Here is a 19,422-nt window from a genome sequence, read left to right as displayed (position 1 = left end):
AGTACTTTAATTATTTTAATTAGTTTGGCCTATTAAATGTCAGAAAATATTACAACTACTTCTCAAGGGCGTAGGTTTTGTTACAGCATTGTGGGGACACATGAAACGGGGAGTTTGGGGGTCCTCTGCCAGAAAATTCTGAGCATCAAACACTTAGTTTCCTGCAATCTATTGAATTTTTATGCACCAATCTGCTAGTTTCTGCATCAATTTATTTTGCTTGACCAACAGCCCCAAAATCAAAAAAGTAAATTAATGTGTGACATAAAACAGAGAAAAGCAGCAAATTCTCACATTTGAAAAGCTGCAAACAGAAAATGTTTGGCCACTTTTTGATTAATCGATTATAAAAAAATGTTGTTGATTAATTTTCCATCAATTTAATTGTCCAATCCCTATAAAACACCAATCACACATCTCTGGTGATGCAGAACAAACATATCACAGCATTTCATTTATGTTTACATAATCAAAACATTCAATTAGACAGAACAAAATGCAGCTGAGTTCATCCAATTTGTTTTAATTTGATTTCATTTAGCTGAGAATTGAATCAGGCGGGAAATCATGGAGGTGTATTATTGTGAAATACATAACAATGTGTTGAGGGAATGAGAGCGTATGTATGTTGACATGTTATTTAAACAAGGAGCCGACTGAGAGGGGGGTAAGCTCATTCATCTGAGGGGGGCATTCATGACCTCAAGGTGCCAGCTCACCTCCCCGCGCCTCCGACAGCAACTTAGAAACTCTGTTTTCATCGTGTCAAAAAAGTTAAACTTTCATTCTGAAAAGATTTTTTCTTCTGTTGGAATCAGAGTTTTAGTGTTATTTATGCTCAACGTGCTCTTCATTCATGATAACTGTTCTGTTTTTGTTTGGTGGGCAGTCACTCAGACTCACCCCCGGTCTCAGAGTTGCCTCAGCTAAAGCCTCCTGCTAAGGGTCGTGACCTCTGGGTGCCAAACCCGCAGAGAGGAGTCTGCTTTATAGAGCCGGTTATCTGATCTGATAGAGGCTGCTCCCTCGTTACCAGAGTGTTAATACAGACCGATGTCAAGATGAATACACTCAACTCCAGCGATGATCAATAAACGACCACAGAGCGGGACAAGCATGTAACGCACCAACAAAGCCACTGTGGTCAAAGATTAGAATCACCGCTGCATAATGGGAACATTTGGAAACATCCAAATAATGAATCTGACTTCTTGTGGCGACAACAAGTGCTTAAAGACACTTCACAGCAGCGGACAACAACTACAAATGTTTTACATTTCTATTTAACACTAATTATTTGTGGCTTAATGAGCAAAAACCAAAGCTAAAGCTGAAAAAAACACAAGTATGTACACATTAATAATAATTTAACACTAAAAACTAAACTACTCTTCTTCATCAGGTCTGTGCAGGTGAAGTTTGATCACATTTGTTTGGCAGGGGCATCTCCTGATCAACATATGAAACAACCAAACCATTTAAATATAGATTATAAATTTTTTTATTGGTTGAATTCTGATTTGTGAATGGAAATATCACTGCATCAGCCTTTTTTCGGTCATGTTTGAGCACACACAAAACACAAATACGGACATCTCTGATGTGAAATGACCTGTATTCCTCTTACTTTGGAAAAAAAAAGTGTTTTCATGTCTCATTTATTGTAAGAAAATGACAAGTCCTTCATATTAAAGTACTAAATATGCTGAATGTAACTTCCCCTCAGAATGACGCAGACAAGTTTTGTTGAAAAATCATACACAGTTTTGGTTAGATAAACAAATGAATTGGTTCAGGTTAGGAAAAGGTTAAAATGACTACTTTGTTTAGATTAGGGGCGTTTGATGACATGGTTGCAAGATTAAAGGAAATGATTGTGGTCATGATTGAAAGACAAGATGCCAACACTGAGTCTTGGTAGGAACAGTTGACTTTCTTTGTTGACATTTTGTGGTTCTATGAAAATGTCCCCCTACTTCTTTTAAGTCTTTTTTGGGATTGTTGGCTCAAATACCTGATTTCACAGCAGCTTTTCTAAAAAAAAATTGTAATTTATGTTGCAATGTTTTTAATCGTTTTTTGCGGGAGCGGGTGAAAATTGCAAAAACAGTTAGAATTTGTTTTTCTGTATACTTGATTAAAAATCAAAGGCAACTCATTCCAGGCAGAATCAAACCACAATGTTCTGAGTTTGTGTTTTATACAACACTAACAGTGCATATTTAATCAAACTCACATTGATACTTTTAGCATGTGCAATAGATCTGGATGCAACAGCCTCTGTCTTGGTGATTTTACCTGTCTGTCGTCAACACATTTCAAACGTTCTCCTGGTGTCATTTGCGGTAGAAACTGTTTGTGGAATCGATGACTTTTGCTTGAGTTCCACCTTAACGTTGCACACTGTTTACCCTTGTTTTGTTCAGAACATCAGGTTGCCTTGCATGGTCTTTAGCAGTAATTTCTGTTGGTAAATGTGAGACGTTCATGTCGCATGTGTCTGCATCTTTACAACCAGGAACAAGGAAGTGAGTTTGGTGATGTGCGGGGGACTGCTATGTTTGGTGAAATCTAGGAAACGATGTCTGGTCAAACATGTATAAGCTGCAGTGATTGGACAAAGTTGAAAGATCACACAGAATTCACAGGAATTGGTTGAATTTGTTTTAATTGTTATGATCGCAACATCCTGCAGGAGCTGTCTGCCGATGGAAAAGACTTAAAATTTGTACGACTGCTAAAGGGCTTTGTCACTTGAACAAGAACAAATGTAGTCTTTAGGGAACTGATGCTATAGTTTTTTCGTGGTGGACGGTCTTGAACAATAATTAAGGATGCATGAACTTGATTTAAACTGAAAGGAGGCTTAATTACACATCTCTACATAAATGTTCTAAATGTCACCAGAATCATCTTCATCACCAAAACACAGTCATTGCTGATCTGTCAGATGAGAGTCAGTGGCTGGGAGGACAGATGGGACTGTCCTCAGTCTGAGTGGGAGGAAGAGTGTGTAGGTTGACCCGGGATGGTTTGTCTTGTGTGTGGGAAGTGTATTCCTCAGTGGTGAATGACAAATATGGTGGCGGTGGGGGGCGGCGGGGTTGAGGGGGGTATTGATCAGGTGTTGTGGCTCGGGCCGGCTGATGGAAAGTAATTAATGACTCCATTTGCTTTGGAAGCAAAGAGAACAATTGAGTTTGATAAAGTGACAAGCAGCAGCTCGAGTAGGTGAAAACATGTTGAATATTCACCTCAAGAGTTCAGACGAGCAACAAATCAGGACCAAAATCAGAGCTGGTCTCATATAGCTTAAAGGAACAGTTCAACCTCTTTGTTTTTGTCTCATGGGTTGGGTGAGTCATATCTGTGCAATAAATATGAAGCCACAGTCAGAAGTCGGTCAGTCTCAGAGCCCATCTGCTATCGGTCTGGCAACGTTTAGCCTCAGGGGGCAAAGTCCAATATTTTGGGGGTTCTGTCAGATCCAGCGAGTATCCGGGCCAAGACTTCCTCTTCCATGTGCCGGCAATGGTTTACACAGTCTCAGAAGCCATCAGTCTGACAACAATCTAGATACTGGGGAATCTCTATAAACAGATATCTGCATATGAATGCACATGAATTTAAACTAATGCTTATAAAAAGCTTTATCATCATCAGACGATAGCCGATGGATTCTAAGATTGCATTTCGGCCACTGTGTATCACCTCTTTTGCATTCCACATGGACTGTGTACCTGCACGCATTCAAAGCTTATTCAAACATGATTGGTCAAGACTACTCAGACTACAAACAGAAACCAGTACGCTTCCAGTACCAAAATCTTTATATGTAGCTATCTGTTTATAAAAATTAGAACGCCAGGTTCTGCCGCAGCTGCTCCTCTCATCCATCGATCTGATCTGATCAGCTCTGATCTGATTGACGGATCAATTATTAACCCTGCTAATCAAAGTCCATAAAGTCCTGCTGAGGAAAAATAAAGTCACGAAGAGCTCCACCTGTGCTGCTTTCATGGACCCACAATTTAGAGAGGGGACACAAAATGAAACCAGAATGATACCAAAGGACACCAAGGAAAAAAGTTTGCCCACCTCCATACCCCCACCCCCTGGCATCAGCTGCCATCAAAGATAGATTCTGATTCTGTGGGAACCACTGAACTATTCTTTTAAATTCTATTGTGTCCTTAAAAAAACATGTTTAAGCTGGATGACAAAGCATTTTTGAGATTATATGGTGGATTTGAATATTTAGAAGTACTCAAGGTCTAAAAGGTCGAAAGTGACGTACTCTCATACAACATGGAAAATTTCTCATAAATATAAGGAAACATGAGAGTAAAATTTGGATTGAGATTAACCGAAACCTCAATTCAAGGTATCTGCTGTTACCAAGTACCAGTGATTTCTTATCCCAAATTTAAAATCTGTTTACCTTACATATGTTTAAAGGTAAACAAGTAAAATGAGGACAGGGATTACTGCGGCTCTAAAATCTGATACAGCAGCCATGACTGAAAGAACCACGACTGTAGATAAATTTAAACAAAGGCTAATAAAAAGCTTTGTCATCGTCAGACAACAGCCAACAGATTCTGAGATTTCATTTTGGTCATCGAATTGCATTTCCATTACTCTGCCACTAAAATCTGATACAGCATCCATGACTGAAAGAACTATGAGTGCAGATAAATTTGGCAGATGCCTTAGATTTTTATAACGACACTGACAAAGAAACGAAATCCATCATATTGTGGCCAAAACCCAATCAACCTATTGACATCAGTATTGGCACCGATAACGATACGACATATTGGATCAGTGTACTGGCTGTAAATATGTCCCGCATTTATCTGTGCAGTGAAAACATAATGAATAGTTAGCAAGATATTGTTGGCAAACTCTTGATATTTATTGCTCTACGTTTTTGCAGCTATCAGCACAATTTCAGGTCAAACACACTCCCCCACACACACACCCACACACACACACACTCTCTTTTATAGCTCCTTGACGGGAGAGTTGGGTTCATCCTCTGGCCTCAGCCGGTGAAAAAAGGTCAAGCAGCAGAATAGAATGGCAATAACCCTCCCAAATGGTACTATCACACAGACATGATTGATCAATTGAATTCCATGGCAGAGAAAAATGTGGGATTAAGTAGAGTATTATACGCACAATGAGTTGAGGCATGATGTTCATTTCAAGTTCATTTCAGCTCCCTCTTGCCACCAGATCAGGCAATCAATAGGGGCCTTGCATATCATATATCACTACTCTCCCACTGAGGGGAGAACATAATCTGCCGCAAATTTAGAATGACAGATTTGTAAGGGAGCTGAAGCTTTCTGGGATCCGGGGAGGAGACCTACAGACACTGCAGCCGGGGATGGAGGGAGGGAGGGGAAGAGGGAGGGAGGTATGGTAGGATGGTCTGTAAAGGCTTTAAAGTGTCGCACACAAGTGACAACGGGAAAAGCTAAGGCATCCTTCTCCCAACAGTCAGGTAATCAGGTCAGGAGTCGGGAGAAAATTCCTGTGTTTGGAGAGCAGGATGATTGAACCAGACTGTACAATTTTATTCAGCCTCTTGTCCTCCGCCGCTGTTTCCAAATGGAACCACCACACTCGCAGAGAATGAAAGCAGTATTGAATTGTGAAAGGGAAATTGTGCTTTAAAAAACTGCTCTTGATTTCAGCGAGCACCAGGAGGGTTTTGGGGAGGAAAAAAAAATCCTCTAGCTGGAATGAAAATGGGCTAGCTGCTGCTTTCATTAGTATACATGCTTGCCAGAACATGTATATATTTGCAAGTGATGGTGATCCATCAATTACCAGAGGGCTTTCAGATCATGATGGTGTTACTGTGGCGGTGGGCGGGGGGGGGGTGCAGGGAAAAACCTGTGTGATGTAGCCAGTGGCTCACTACAGCCATTAAGGAATGGGAAAACCTGCACACCATCCCTTTCTGTCCTCCTCAGATCCCCCACAGAGGTGGTACAGAAAAATACATGAGGAGAATATAAAGTGCTATAGCTTGAAGTGAAGGCCAGCTTCCCGGGGTCAGTGTCTCGATTGTTGCTCTTTCTTCTTGTAGATGGTTCAGATGGTTCTGGCCCAAACAGTGATTCTCAGGGTAGTGTGGAGAGTTTACGGAAACACCTTAGGGCAGATGCCTTCACCCAGCAGCAGCTGGAAGCATTGGACCGGGTCTTTGAACGCCCCTCGTACCCTGACGTCTTCCCAACATCGGAGCACATCAAACCTGAACAGGTTAGTAGCACTGAAACACCTCTGCTCTTTCCTCACATACAAGTAAACACACCCAAACTGTGAATGTGATGATACCTGAAATGACCACGACCTCTGAACACTGCATTACGTGATGGTGACATGTACTGTGTTGAAATGACATGGTGGTGGTACTGATGGGTTCAGGCACTAAAACTGCTTGATTAGGTTTAGAAAAATCTTGAGTTTTCAGTTAAAATAAGAATGTATGTTATGTACAGGGCGGCACAAATACTTGGTTAGGTACCTTTGTTACATACAAAGCAGCACAGTTGTGTTAAAGCACCAAACCTGCTTGGTTAATTGAAACAAATATCGTATTTTAGATTAAAATAACTATGTTTGTTAAGGACAAAGCGGCATGGTAGGAAAAACTACTACTTGGTTAGGTATAGAAAAAGCTTGTGTTTTCGGTTAAAATAACTAGGTCTGTTATGGCCAGAGTGGAATGCTAGGAATTACGCACCAAAACTACTTGGTTTGATTTAGAAAGAGATTATGTTTTAAGTTTAAACAACTCTGTTTGTTATGTACAGGGTGATTCGGTTGGGTTTAGGCACCAACACTTCTTGGTAAGGTTTAGAAAAAGATTGTGTTTTTGGTGGAAATAGCCACTTTTGGTATGTACAGGGTGGCATGGTCGGATTTAGGCACCAACATGCTTGGTTGGTTTAACAAAATATTGTATTTAAGGTTAAAATAACGTTTGTTACGAACAGAGCGGCACGCTAGGAGTTAGGCACCAAAACTACTTGGTTAGGTTTAGAAAAAGTAACTACATTTGTTATATACAGGGTAATACCGTTGGGTTTAGGCACCAAAAATACTTGGTTAGATTTGAACAAAAGATCATATTGACGGTTAAAAAACTAGGTTTCTCACACACAGGGCAGCACAGTTGGGTTTAGGCACCAAAACAGCCAGGTTAGGTGGTTTTGGTTAAAATAACTGCAATTGTCACATTCAGGGCAGCATGGTTGGGTTTAAACACCAAAACTACTTAGTTAGGTTTGGAAAAAGATCATGTTTTTCATTATAATAACTAAGTTTGTAACATGCAGGATGTAAGAACATCATGAAAGCACAAAAGTATGTAAAGGACATACGTATATCAAATACTAGGTGAAAGTCCAGTGTTTCTTCCATAAGTAATTACGTAAAGGATGTAACTTGTGAAGTAAAATAAGTCGAAGTTGACTTTTAGTTTCACACAAAACACAAACAGCATGTCCAGAGTAAAAGTACGGTGTAGCTGTAACCCATCCACCACCCTGACCTTCTCCCTAAGCGGACATTCTCACTCTTTATACTGCCTATGGGGTCATTGCATCACCACCGCCCACTGCATGGCATTACTGAACCAAGGAATTTGTATGTCCACCAAAACCAAGGATCCTACCTGCCTTTCCATTGGCATTCTTACTGTAGTGCCAGCCTGTAATTTCAACACAATACATGCCACCACCGTGTAATGCGGCGTGAAGAGGTCCTGGTCATTTCACGTATTTCTGTACGACCAGGCTATGATTCAAACACACGCACACAAAAAGCACCTTTGTCACAAATATTCCCATACCCAGAAAGCTAATTAAACAGACGTCTGAGATGTCTTAGCACTGGATTACAACCAAGCATGTATAATGCTGGAGGGATCACCAGGAAAACTCCCACACACTATTGATTTTGTGATGAAAAACACATTCCTTGTATCCCCTATAATTGAGAATAACAGTAAGGCAACATGAAATTAATCAATACCTAGATTTTTCCACATTTTTGTGCGGTGTTATTCAACCGCTGCTTCTTGCCTTTGTTGTTTATTTTCCAATTCTGTGTCACATCTTGATGCTTAATGACTGACACAGTCTCTGAGGCTGCCGTTATTGTAACATGTATTCACAAAATGGACGTATGAAAGCATGTATTCCTGCTCCTTCGTTCTGATATTAAAACCACACTCGCCATCCATCCTCATTTCAAAAATTAAGAGGCATTTGGGGACCAGCCACCCCCCACACCAAACCGACAGCCACAAACCACCGCTTATTAAAAGCTCTGGGCTTATTACAATGGATAACCTTTATTTACTTTCATTATACTATTAAACAACAAGAGACTATTAATTTCTCCCACCGAACTACAAGTCGGACCCATAAAGCAAAAGCAGTCGCCTAATTGAGTTCATTTTAATTTCTCTCCAATCGGGGCGAATTACGCAGGTGATAAATCAGTGGGACAGGCCTCACCTCCAGAAGAGGGCCTAATTTGCAGCTAATTACAAAACTGATTTCTACTGGAAGATCAATACCAAAACGAATTGGAAATGACTTGCAATCACAAAGAGCGTCAGGGAGAGTATTAAAAGGCAGAGGGAAAGGGGTTAGACTAAAAAAGAGGGCAAGTAAGGAAAAAAAGGAGGCCAAGAACAGTCTAGAAAAATCAGGTTTAATTTAATGCAATATTAATCAGAGCACTTTCCCTTTCATGGGTGCCTCACGTTTTTTTTTTTTTGTGGCCCTATTAGCCAGTGTCTGGGTTCTGTAGCGAGGCATTAAAAACCCATTCTGGAGATGCAAAACTCAATGGATTCACCCCTCCCACACTTCTGCTAGCCATTTGGTCATCCCTTTCAGACCTATCTTTTCAGTTTTCCCCCTTCTGCCCTTTATCTGCATGATAAAACGTCTGTTTGGCGTCTGAAGCCTCCGAGAATAGAGGAAAACATCCGACATTGTGCCAGTGAACAGTTGTAGCAGACAATTAGAGTTTATCGGTGATAGTGGCAGACAAGAGCGGGGTCACGGGCGTCCCCCTGTGGGAGCGCGGCCCACTGAGTCACTCAGGCTCACACTGGGCTTTGGACAAACATTGTCAACACTCAGACTCCGGAAGTCTCATCTCATTAAAAAAACCTGCTAGCATCTGCCATCAGTGTCTTTTAGCGGATTTACAAAAGGGAACACGACGATGAGGGACAAGCTGGGAAGAGATTATTTTTAGATTTAGTTGTTGTTGTTTTTTTAATTAAAGGGTCAGTTCACCTAAATAAAAAAAGAAACACTTGGATTTATTTGCATATAAAGAGACGTAGCTGTGCATGTATTTACTGGAGCTACTTTCTACTCAGGGAACACACTTCTGTTGACTATCCAGGACACTTTTGGGCACCAAATGAAACCAAGGGTGTAGGTTTGGTCTCAATATTGGGGGTGACACATATAAAAAAGGGGACTGGGGATCCTACACCAGAAAATATTGAGTTTCAAACACTTAATTCCCTCCATTTTGAAGATTTTTCATGCACCAATATGCGCCTTTCTACATCAATTTAGGATGTAAACGTTTTTAATTATATCAAAGTAAATGTCCTCTGCTACTTTCATGTTTTTATTGGGATGGGGGACAAAGTGCACATCCGTCCACCCTGAAATCTGCGCCTATGACTAAAAAATATTGTCTGTATCAAAAATTTTAATCACCCAAAGTTGGCATCAAATGCTTGGTCAGATTTGTAGTCTAGTTTGTTTTTTGAATCAGATATCTTAAGATTTAAATCATTTTGCAAAATTTGACAAACTATTTAGGATTTCAGCTGTGTTTAGAAAGGATGAAACATTTAAGAAGTTTGGCTTTATCTGTTAATGAACAGAAGGATTTTGTAAAATATAAATAAATAAATAAATAAATAAATAAATAAAGTACTTAAAAAAAGTATTATTTTGTTATCGGTACCTGTATCAAAAATTTTATTTTGTTTTTAATTTTAATAATAATGCAATGTAATAGTTAATAATTCTATTTTTTTTATTAAAAATGTACATTTAAAAAAATAAATAAAGCAGCAGAAATGCATTTATCCATTCACCACTGTTAAAGTTGTGTTGAAATGGAAGATTGTGAGATCTCAAAACCTGAGCACATAAAATTACTTGCATCACGAAACACTGCTTTTGTTAAAAATATGTTTGGTTTTTTTTAATATGATTTGGCTGAACTAATCCTTTAACACAACATCTGAATGCACACAAGAAGCACAAACACTCAAACAGCTACATGGCCACAAAAAGTGCAGGTTGTACAAGTGATTCTATTCAGAGATAAGAGGTAATGAAATTTAAAGGTGGTTTCGACTCCAAATTAAAAGCAAAAAGAAAAAAAAAAAAAAAAAAAAAAAAAAAAAAGGTGAATGGTGTCTCTCAAACAGGGGCCACATGGTGAGCCTGTAACAAAGCAGAACTGCTTTCTCCCTTGGCTGATCAGGGGTAGGACTGCAGTCAAGCACAAAGGGCCAGCTGACGCCTTGGCTTTTCACTCATCTCAAAATCCCACTTCCTCTCAGACAATACCAAAATACATTCATGATATGCTTGAACTGCCACCCTGCAGCTTGAACACACACACACACACACTCACACACACACAATGCGCTCATACAAATTTATACTCGCACAGGCCTGTGTGGAGCGCTTAATGGAGGAGGAGAAGGGAGGATTTCCATCTTGGTATTGTTTGGTTGTGTAATGATTCAACTGTCCTTTTCCCAGGCTAATGAGTACTCGCTCCCTGCCCTGAATTCCAGCCTGGACGAAGTCAAGCCCAGTTTATCCTCTAGCGCCAACCCAGACCTGGGCCCCAGCGTGTCGCAAAGCTACCCTGTAGGTAAGATCAAGTGCCATACAGTACGCCTTTATGCTGCCGAGCCACAGCTTCAGCTGAGGGGGATTTTAACAGTGTAAAAAGATTGAGGAAAAGCAATACTTGTGCAATTTGACAAAAGAAAATGTGATAATAAAAGCAAACCAAAAAGTTAAGTGTGAAGACTTTTTTAATACCGTTTCACTCTGAGCTGAAAAGGTGGTACAATGGTGCGATAAAAGCTTAGCAGCTGTCCTCCGTCTGGTTCTTTGCTGAGCAAGCAGGGCGATAAGAGAGATTGTGGGGTGGGGCAGGGAGGGGGCGAGCTGTTCAGTCACCGCTGGACAAGGACCTTTGGGTGTCAGCACATCAGAACTATGACTGTGTATCAGAGCAAGGTCTCGCAACGAAAAAAAAAAAAAAACACGAGAGGGCCACCATGCAGGACTGACTGCTTGTTGGCTGCTGCTGTGTTGCTCCTGTGATTTGTTCGCCGGGAGACAGTTTGTGTGTCTCAAAGCACGAGTAATGTGCCTCGGTAAATACGCTCTGGCATTTTCTGCCGCCTAACTCTAACACCATGATCATTTATTTCGCCCTCCTATCTCTCTCTCTCCCTCTTTCCACCCCCCCCTCCTCGTCGTCGTCTCCTCTCCTTGTCACAGTTAATGACTGCCTGGCTAATTGAAATATTGTTTCGTTGTTGCCGTGTTATTACCAAGAAGAAGGTTAAGTTTACTGAAAGTTTACGATGACTGTCGGGGGCCCCAAGATTAATATACAGAGCTTTTATTAAAATTCATATAATTATGCAGCAGCCATCAAAGGCAACGAGTTCTGCGTGGGGGAGGACAGGGTGATTGAAAATTGCTGCGGCCCCCCTTCTCAAATGATAGCCAAGCGGCCTTATGAGAAAAGAAAGGGCCCTTTTCTCATTAATATGTGGGAGGTAGATTTCCCCTGTAAGGCTGGCCTCCTGAGAAGAAAGGTGTGTGTTTGTCCTTTGTGCACCGATGGCCCCCGTAGAAACGCGGGCCCCGGTTGTGCAGGCGGCTTTGTTTGCACCTGGGATATTTTAGATGGTCTCTGCAGACTGGAGAGGGTCTCCTTACTGCTTTACAGGTGCAAAGAGACATGTAGAGGAAGAAAGATGGGATTGTATGCATACTAGTGTGTGTGTGTCTGTGTGTGTGTGTGTGTGTGTGTGTGTGTGTGTGTGTGTGTGTGTGTGTGTGTGTGGATGCATGTGAGAGCACATGACTTGCTTTGGTGGAAAGGCGAAGGTTTTGTTTCAACATTGGGGAGGAAATGGGAAGTTTGGGGGGGTAAATTTTGAGCATCAAACATTTAAAGGAACAGTGTGTAAGATTTATGGGAGTAAGGAGTGCAAATTGCAACCAGCGGAAACTTCTCCCAGTTAGAATTCTTTCACTGTTCATTGATCAGGAAGTTTTTACCGGGAGCCGAATTATCCACTAAGGTCTCTTCCTCTCCAGAACAATAGACACTGTAACTTAAACAGGTAAAAACACTGAATAAAGCAGTTTCACGTTACAAATCGGTGTTTCTCCTACCCTGTTTGGCATGCTGCAGACAGGCCGCTAGCCCAGCACCTGCTAATGTGTGCTCAAATTTTTCCGCAGATAACTTAAGATCCAAAAGTTCAGGAGGTTTTTACCAAGAGCCAAATTATCCACAGAGGTCACTTCCTCTCAAAAACAAATGGACCCTGGGTCTCCTTTATAGAACAAGGCGTCGGTACAATACTCAAAATGTACATACGAACAAAAGGCAAAAATGGTTAGTGCCAAAAATATTTGATATTTTCCCATTTCTAAAATGTTCGTAAGCATGGGGTAAAGTTTCTCACGTCAAGTTTATTTTTATACATCACAACTTTTGCCTGGGAAGTGGCATACTACTCATTCAGGCCTCATTTTGTGCATACGTAGTGTTTAGGAACGATTAGCAATGATGAAAAAAACACTAAAAAAAGCTGTTTCATGTAAAAAACAAAGAAAAAATGCTCTCATTGCAAATACGAATGGCCCTCCCAGAGCAAGTGTTTGGTTTGTCTGTTCTGGGCTACTGTAAAAACATGGCGGTGCAACAGGGCAGACTCTGTAGGAAAAAAACACTCCCTATGTGGAAATAAAACAGCTCGTTCTAAGGTAACGGAAACACAACAATTCGTATTTTAAGTATATTATACACTACGGAATATATTACATTTCTGCTAAAATATCCCCCTAAATCCTACACACTGGACCTTTAATTTTGTGCCTTTTCTGCATCAGTTTACAGTAGAAATGTCTTTAATTACATTTAAATACCAGTCCTGTGATACTCTCATGTCTGTAATGGGGTGGGGATAAATCCACACATGGTAAATATTGAGTCCTCTGCATCTTTCCCAAAATCTATCCCTGTGCTTTTGTGTTATAAGTTTATCCCATGCCCTTTCTGGTGGCAGAGAAATCAAGCATACAGAGGTCAAACTAATGGATCAAACATCACTCTGACTTACACTTGGTAATTAGTATTTGGTTAGTGGCTCCTCTGCTTGGTTTTCCCTCAGTGGCTCCCTGTGTGGATATTAGGTGATATTCAGGTGTGTGGTCTCTCTAATGGCTGAGTATTACAGTTTACTTGGCAGCGATAAGCCTACCAGAGGAATTTTAAGCCATGCAAAAAGTAGTAAATTATCTGCAGTATTTAGGCCGAGATCCAATTTCAAATTAATTGTGTCTTTACGGGGGAAAGAACTGGAGATTATGTTCATCCTTAAAATGTTTTCCAACACCAATTAAAACGCCTGCAGTTATTGATCTTGTTGATTTTATGTCCTGGAATTTGCATAATCTATTAAAAATGAATGATTCATGAAGTGCTCATTGCCAGAGATCGGGATTCTCAGTGAACTGAAAGACTTGAGAGATAGAAATCTTTTGTGTCCTCTGCTTATCCTATTAAGGCTCAGAAGTACCTGCAAAGCAGGCTCAAATAAGAAAGGGATTTAAGGGCATTGTGCACATCATCGAAATTCAGAGGCAAGAAGCCACTTCCATTAAAACAGTTTTTTCTCCCTCCCTCTCCTCCACATTAATGCTGTATTACCTGCTAAATAGTCCCTCTTACCCCATAAAAACACCAAAGGGTTCCATGAATATGTGGATAGGACAATTGCATATTGTGAGGTAATTTCTATTGTTGATATGGGAAGTAATTTCTTTGATGAATTCCCTTCGAGAGATGGATTTCATCTCAAGTGCTTCTTATTCTTGTTCATTCGAACTGCTTAAAATTCAAATAGTGTGAGCCGTGGGTGAATTTATGAATAGCAGAAGGAGGAGCTCTGAACTTTTTTGTGTATTTTGAGAAATAAATGGAGAGATGGCCTTGATACGGCCAATTGTCCACTATTTCTATAGAGAGTTTCTGTATTTCCTGAAATTAGTCAGAGCCCACCTGTTTTCTTGATGGTGCTTCAGACTGAAGAGCCATAGCCGAGCGCCAAGCGGATTCCCTTGAGCACTCAGTGGGAGTTTTACACATCTCCACTCAGTGACTGCATACTGAAGACTCTTTAAACATATTCCCTGCTGGGCCTGTTAATGGAGGCCTCTGAAGGCTTAAAGCTCCCGTGTCAATGACACTTTTTCCTCCTCGAGCAGCTGCTCCTGTACGCTCCCGTCAACTCTCTAAACAAAACTTCACCCAGCAAATAAAACTATCCACACTTAAAGGGACAGTTCACCCTCTTACCTGTAGAGTTACCCGTCTGCCTTTTCTCCAATACAATGGAACTAGATGGCACTTGGCTTGTGGTGCTGAAAATGCCGAATTAACTCAAGATAATCAGGGGGTTTACATTAGCATGCATAATGCTGCTGTCTTTTTTCTCGGTATCACGTGTAGTTATCCAGCAGATGAAAATATCAATAGCCAAAATGTGTGGTGGGAAATATGGCAAATAAATAAATTCATTCATTAATAGCACACTAAATAGCCGAATATTGTATACCTCTGACATATGTTGCCAAGAAAACTTATAAACTTAAATATAAATATAAATGTAGAGCGTCTTCAGAGCATACGCCACATACATTGCCGTCATGGTCTTCCTCTTAGCCTGCTCGGTATAGTTAGGCGACCACATCATGGATCACATTCTCAAGGAAGACCTTCAACACACCACGGGTCTCCTTTTAGATCAAACCAGAGATACACTTCACTCAACCATGGTTAGCCAGACCATTGATAGTGGGTTTGATGATTTCCTGAATGCGTTCACGGAGGACTTTATGGTTACACTTGACGCAAGTCCTTTGCCTCCTTTGCCTCTGCCACTACGCCTCTGATTAGTCTCTCTGTTCAATAGGCCGCTTCTTCATTTGGTTTATTTTCAAGTTAAAATTTGTCTCATTGTCGTTTGGCTCTTTAAAACATGTTCGGTAGTTGGTCTACATGGCCGGAATTCTGGAGTATTAACAGCCATATCGGCCGTCGAAAAAGATGTCCTGCATAAACCCTGAAACCACAGACAATGTTGTGAGCAGTGTCATGTAGGAACTATTTTCTTTCTACCAAACTACACCCACCAACTGTATCAATGTGCAGAAGGAAGTGTGCATCTACTGCTAAACTAACGAATGGTTTCTTTCCCTGGGCTGTTAGAACACTAAACAAACAATAATCATGTGCAGTATCTACACTGTGCAACATTTTAACCGCTGTCTTTTTATTGTTTTTACTTATTTTATCATTTGCTATTACAGCTATTATATGGCTGTGTGGATGTCATGTTTAAGCTGGTTATCTAGTTTTATCTGTTTTTAAAGCACCAATGGAGTGGCACCTGTAATCTCATCATTTCCATCTATTCTATTGCTAGCGCACCTAGCACCACTGATGAGAAGGACACCATTAATGTTTACATCTCACGCTGTCATGAGCACAAGCTTCTGATGTATGAGTAGATGCACTGTTCCTTCTGTGCGGTGATACAATTGGCTGGTGTAGTTCAGTAGAAAGAAAATAGTTCCTACATGAAACTGCTCACAACAAGGTCGGTGGATTATTGCTGTTGAGTTTTTCCAAATGTGTTCTTCGGCTCTTTGAGCACCACAAGCTGAGTTCCATCTAGTTGCATTATATTGGAGAGAACACAGACAACTTTATGACCAAAATCTTCAACACTCTGCAACTCAAACCAAAACTATCTAGACTGATACACAGCACTACAGGTAAGAGGAAAAATATGTAGTTTTGATTTTGGGGTGAACTGTCCCTTTAACATTCAATTAAGGTGAGTGAGTGCTCTCAGGCTGAACTACACAGAAAGCATCAGGACCTGCCGTTGTCCAGTGAGCAGCGAGCAAAGATCAGACAGCGAACCTGCCGTAAGTGATGTGTGGCCTCATGACAAACCGCTCGCCCGTCTCCCCACAGGGGGAAACGTGGGCCCAGGCTCCGAAATTAATGCTTATTTCGTCTTCACAAAAGCAAACTAACCTTTGAGCACACATTTGATAATGAATGACTTTCAGCCGGTGTTTGGGGAATTAAAGCAATTTGGCTCTCCAAACATTCTTTACTTGGTTGTAATTAATTAGGGTGCTGAGATTTTTTGGCTTGTGATAAATTGCCCCATTCTGCATATAGCCTAGAAAACGGAGGTCAAAGATTTTTGGTTGTTGTTGTAGCAAACATGAAGGTGTCCCTGTCATGCTAAATTTAATACTCTTGCAAGCAAAAGAGTCATTCACAAATGACTTTGTTCCTGTGCCAAATAAAGAGAAGGTCATCTTGCTTTTCTGTTTGTGTTTTAAGAAACGGAGTTGATGTTAATGCAACAATAATAGTTTCTTGTCACGTTGTTGTGGGTTGACTCATGAATCTTTGTCTTCTTGTTGCATGATGTTTTCAGCCACTCTGTGTAGTTCAGATTAACCAGCAGTGTTGTCAGTACGCTGTCATTTCTTCTCAGTTTGTCAAATACCTGCAGCAGAAACACAAGACTCAAACAATCCTGTCTGTGAAAATCAGATATTTCAAGGCCAACTAAAAGCAGGAAATGCTGTGTTCCCCGCTCAGCAGCGACTGTTACGAGCCACTTCTCAAATTAAGACAGAAATCAACAGGCTTTTGTAACAGCAAACCAAAAAATCTTTGAATTGATTTTTGCAGGGGAAGAAAAAAAAAAGAGGGCAGGGGAGGGATAAATAAATAGCTTGATTTGCTGGCGTTCAATCTAAGGGGACTGTCAGAGGAAGTAGACAATATAAAGAAGCCCATCTTTTAATGAGAATCTGGACACACATCTCTGTTGTAAAAACAACAAAGGCTAGGAAGCAGCTAATGAGGCTATCATTGCTGTACAGAGAGTTCTCCGAACTGGCGCCTCTCAGAAAGAGGGCTTTAAAGGGGACATAAAGCAACAGTCACAGAGCTGCTGGCGGTCACTGCCAACTGTATCCCGGAATACACAAAAACGGGATCCACAGAGGCCGCGATTATTATCATTATTATTACTGTTATTAGAGTCAACATGTGATGGGAAAGACTGAAGCTGGTGGCAATAGGCTGATCTCTTACTGTGTAATACCAACCTTTGAAGAACATATTCTCTACATCTCCAATCTTCTGCTTTTGTATAGTTAAAAAAAATGAAGCAGAAAAACACCAAAATGTGTTTTATTGCTGCTATTTAAGGTTAAAATGAAGATTGAGTCTCCAGTGAGAGTTAAGTTGACAGTATTGATGCCCTGATTCAACACCCTGGATTGGTATCAGGACTAATATTGATCAGGTATTGGCTAGAAGTGACCAACCCACATTAAATTAAGTTTCTAAGCCATTTGCCAGTGTTATAAAAGTATAAGAAAAAGTATAAAAAAAATTTGATGAACCTCCTACAAAAATTTTGTAAAATTTGCACAAACATTAATGGAATTTGGTGTGTGAGAGTAAAACCTACAACCTCAGGACCTCAAAACTGATCAGTTTCACCAGTAAGACAAACAAAATCTGATTGAGGGCTGCTAGAAAATTACATTGCCATTATTTTGACAGATACTGTGACTGCAATATGAATTGTGATTTGAGTGGGAGTGGTAATTTTCGCATTTCATTTTCACCAAAAAAGGAAGAAAAGAAAATGATGACTGTGATTTTTGCAGGGTCTGTACCAGACAAGCATGTTTCTTTACATCCCGAATATGATTTATAGTCCAGGGAATCTCTGTCGCATCAAAATGCTTCTTTTATACTGTTATTTTGTGGCACATTTTCCTTCAACAAAACGTTGCAGCTCCTGCTATTTGGATAATATTTGGATTAATTGTGCAGCCCTGATCTGAATCAGTATCTGAGGAGGAAGAAGAAGGAAAAATAAAAGTAAAAACTGTATTTCTTGCCACATTTTAAAGAAATCAAACTCGATGTTTCCCCTCAGACTGCGCAGTAAAGGCAGAGAGATCCTGCGCTCATTATGTATTTCATCTCTTTGAGGCGAGGTAATGAAGAGATAAGAGTATTTACTTTTATTAAACATGTGCAACTACTGTAGCTGCTGCAATGATAATGAAGAAAAGACCTGGGTCAGTGTTTGCTGAGACAGTTAGACAATAGTTACCAATGTCTACACACACACACAATGGCCTCACCCCTGCCGGACCCCCCACCTACAGTACTCCCACGGCTCCCTTTGACTTATGTGCACTGGCTTGTGGCTAACTAATTCTTATTATAAATGAAAGGTCCGGCATGACCTCACTCTTCTCTGTAAAGCTCTTTAACTCTGCAGCCCTCCAGTCTCGGCGCTTTAACCAAAAGTCACATCTCAGCAGGCCTCGCACAATGTGTCGATCAGTGCAGAGATTTGAAAATAATAGAGAGCAGGAAGGCTGAATAGTTTCATTATTGCACGATACATAATCACGAATGGAAGAGTCATTTTTTTCGGCATGTGTTTCAAGGCAGAGTTGCTTCGAAATAGATTTCCCGTATGTATTTTCTGTAATATTGTGACTTTGCTGCTCAACCAAAAACAGAATTATTCAGAGTGACAAACTTGGAGTTGCTCCACAGACAGCCAACAGCAACTCCTGTGACTCTGTGACAACAGGATGGTGTTTCTATTAACATACAGGCACATTTTCTAATGCAGAAGTGGAAGATTTGCATTAAAAAGCTTTTTCAGTAGTAGTATAAGTAGTATTTAGATTATAGATTTAAGTAGACGCAGCACTACCACAATGAAAAACACATCCTTACAAGTCCTGCATTAAAAGTTTAAATGAATAGATTTGCAGAAGTCTTTTGAGCAAAATGTACTTAACTTAACTTCAGTGTTTTCGCAACGTGAACCCTGTTGTCGCATGTTTCTGTGTCTACATAGGAACAATAATTTTTGAAACTGGTCCAGGATTGAGAGAAAGGGCTGCAGACTGCAATGCAACTTTTCAGGGCATTTGTGCACCCTCAATT

General features: G+C 40.4%; 1 protein-coding gene across 2 annotated transcripts in view; it reads left to right on the top strand.

The window, feature by feature from the left end:
- Positions 1-19,422, top strand: part of pax2b (paired box 2b) — a 45,068-nt gene that overhangs the window by 15,109 nt on the left and 10,537 nt on the right. For both annotated transcript variants that reach the window (XM_049563836.1, XM_049563837.1), the window contains exons 6-7: positions 6,104-6,279; positions 10,842-10,956. In XM_049563836.1, coding sequence (XP_049419793.1) covers positions 6,104-6,279; positions 10,842-10,956 — 291 coding nt within the window. The remainder of the gene's footprint in view (positions 1-6,103; positions 6,280-10,841; positions 10,957-19,422) is intronic.

Source organism: Epinephelus fuscoguttatus, linkage group LG20, assembly GCF_011397635.1.
Source record: "Epinephelus fuscoguttatus linkage group LG20, E.fuscoguttatus.final_Chr_v1".
In the NCBI taxonomy this organism is placed as follows: domain Eukaryota; kingdom Metazoa; phylum Chordata; class Actinopteri; order Perciformes; family Serranidae; genus Epinephelus; species Epinephelus fuscoguttatus.
The sequence above is the reverse complement of the archived record's forward strand: the minus strand, read 5'-3'. Positions and strand labels throughout refer to the sequence as shown.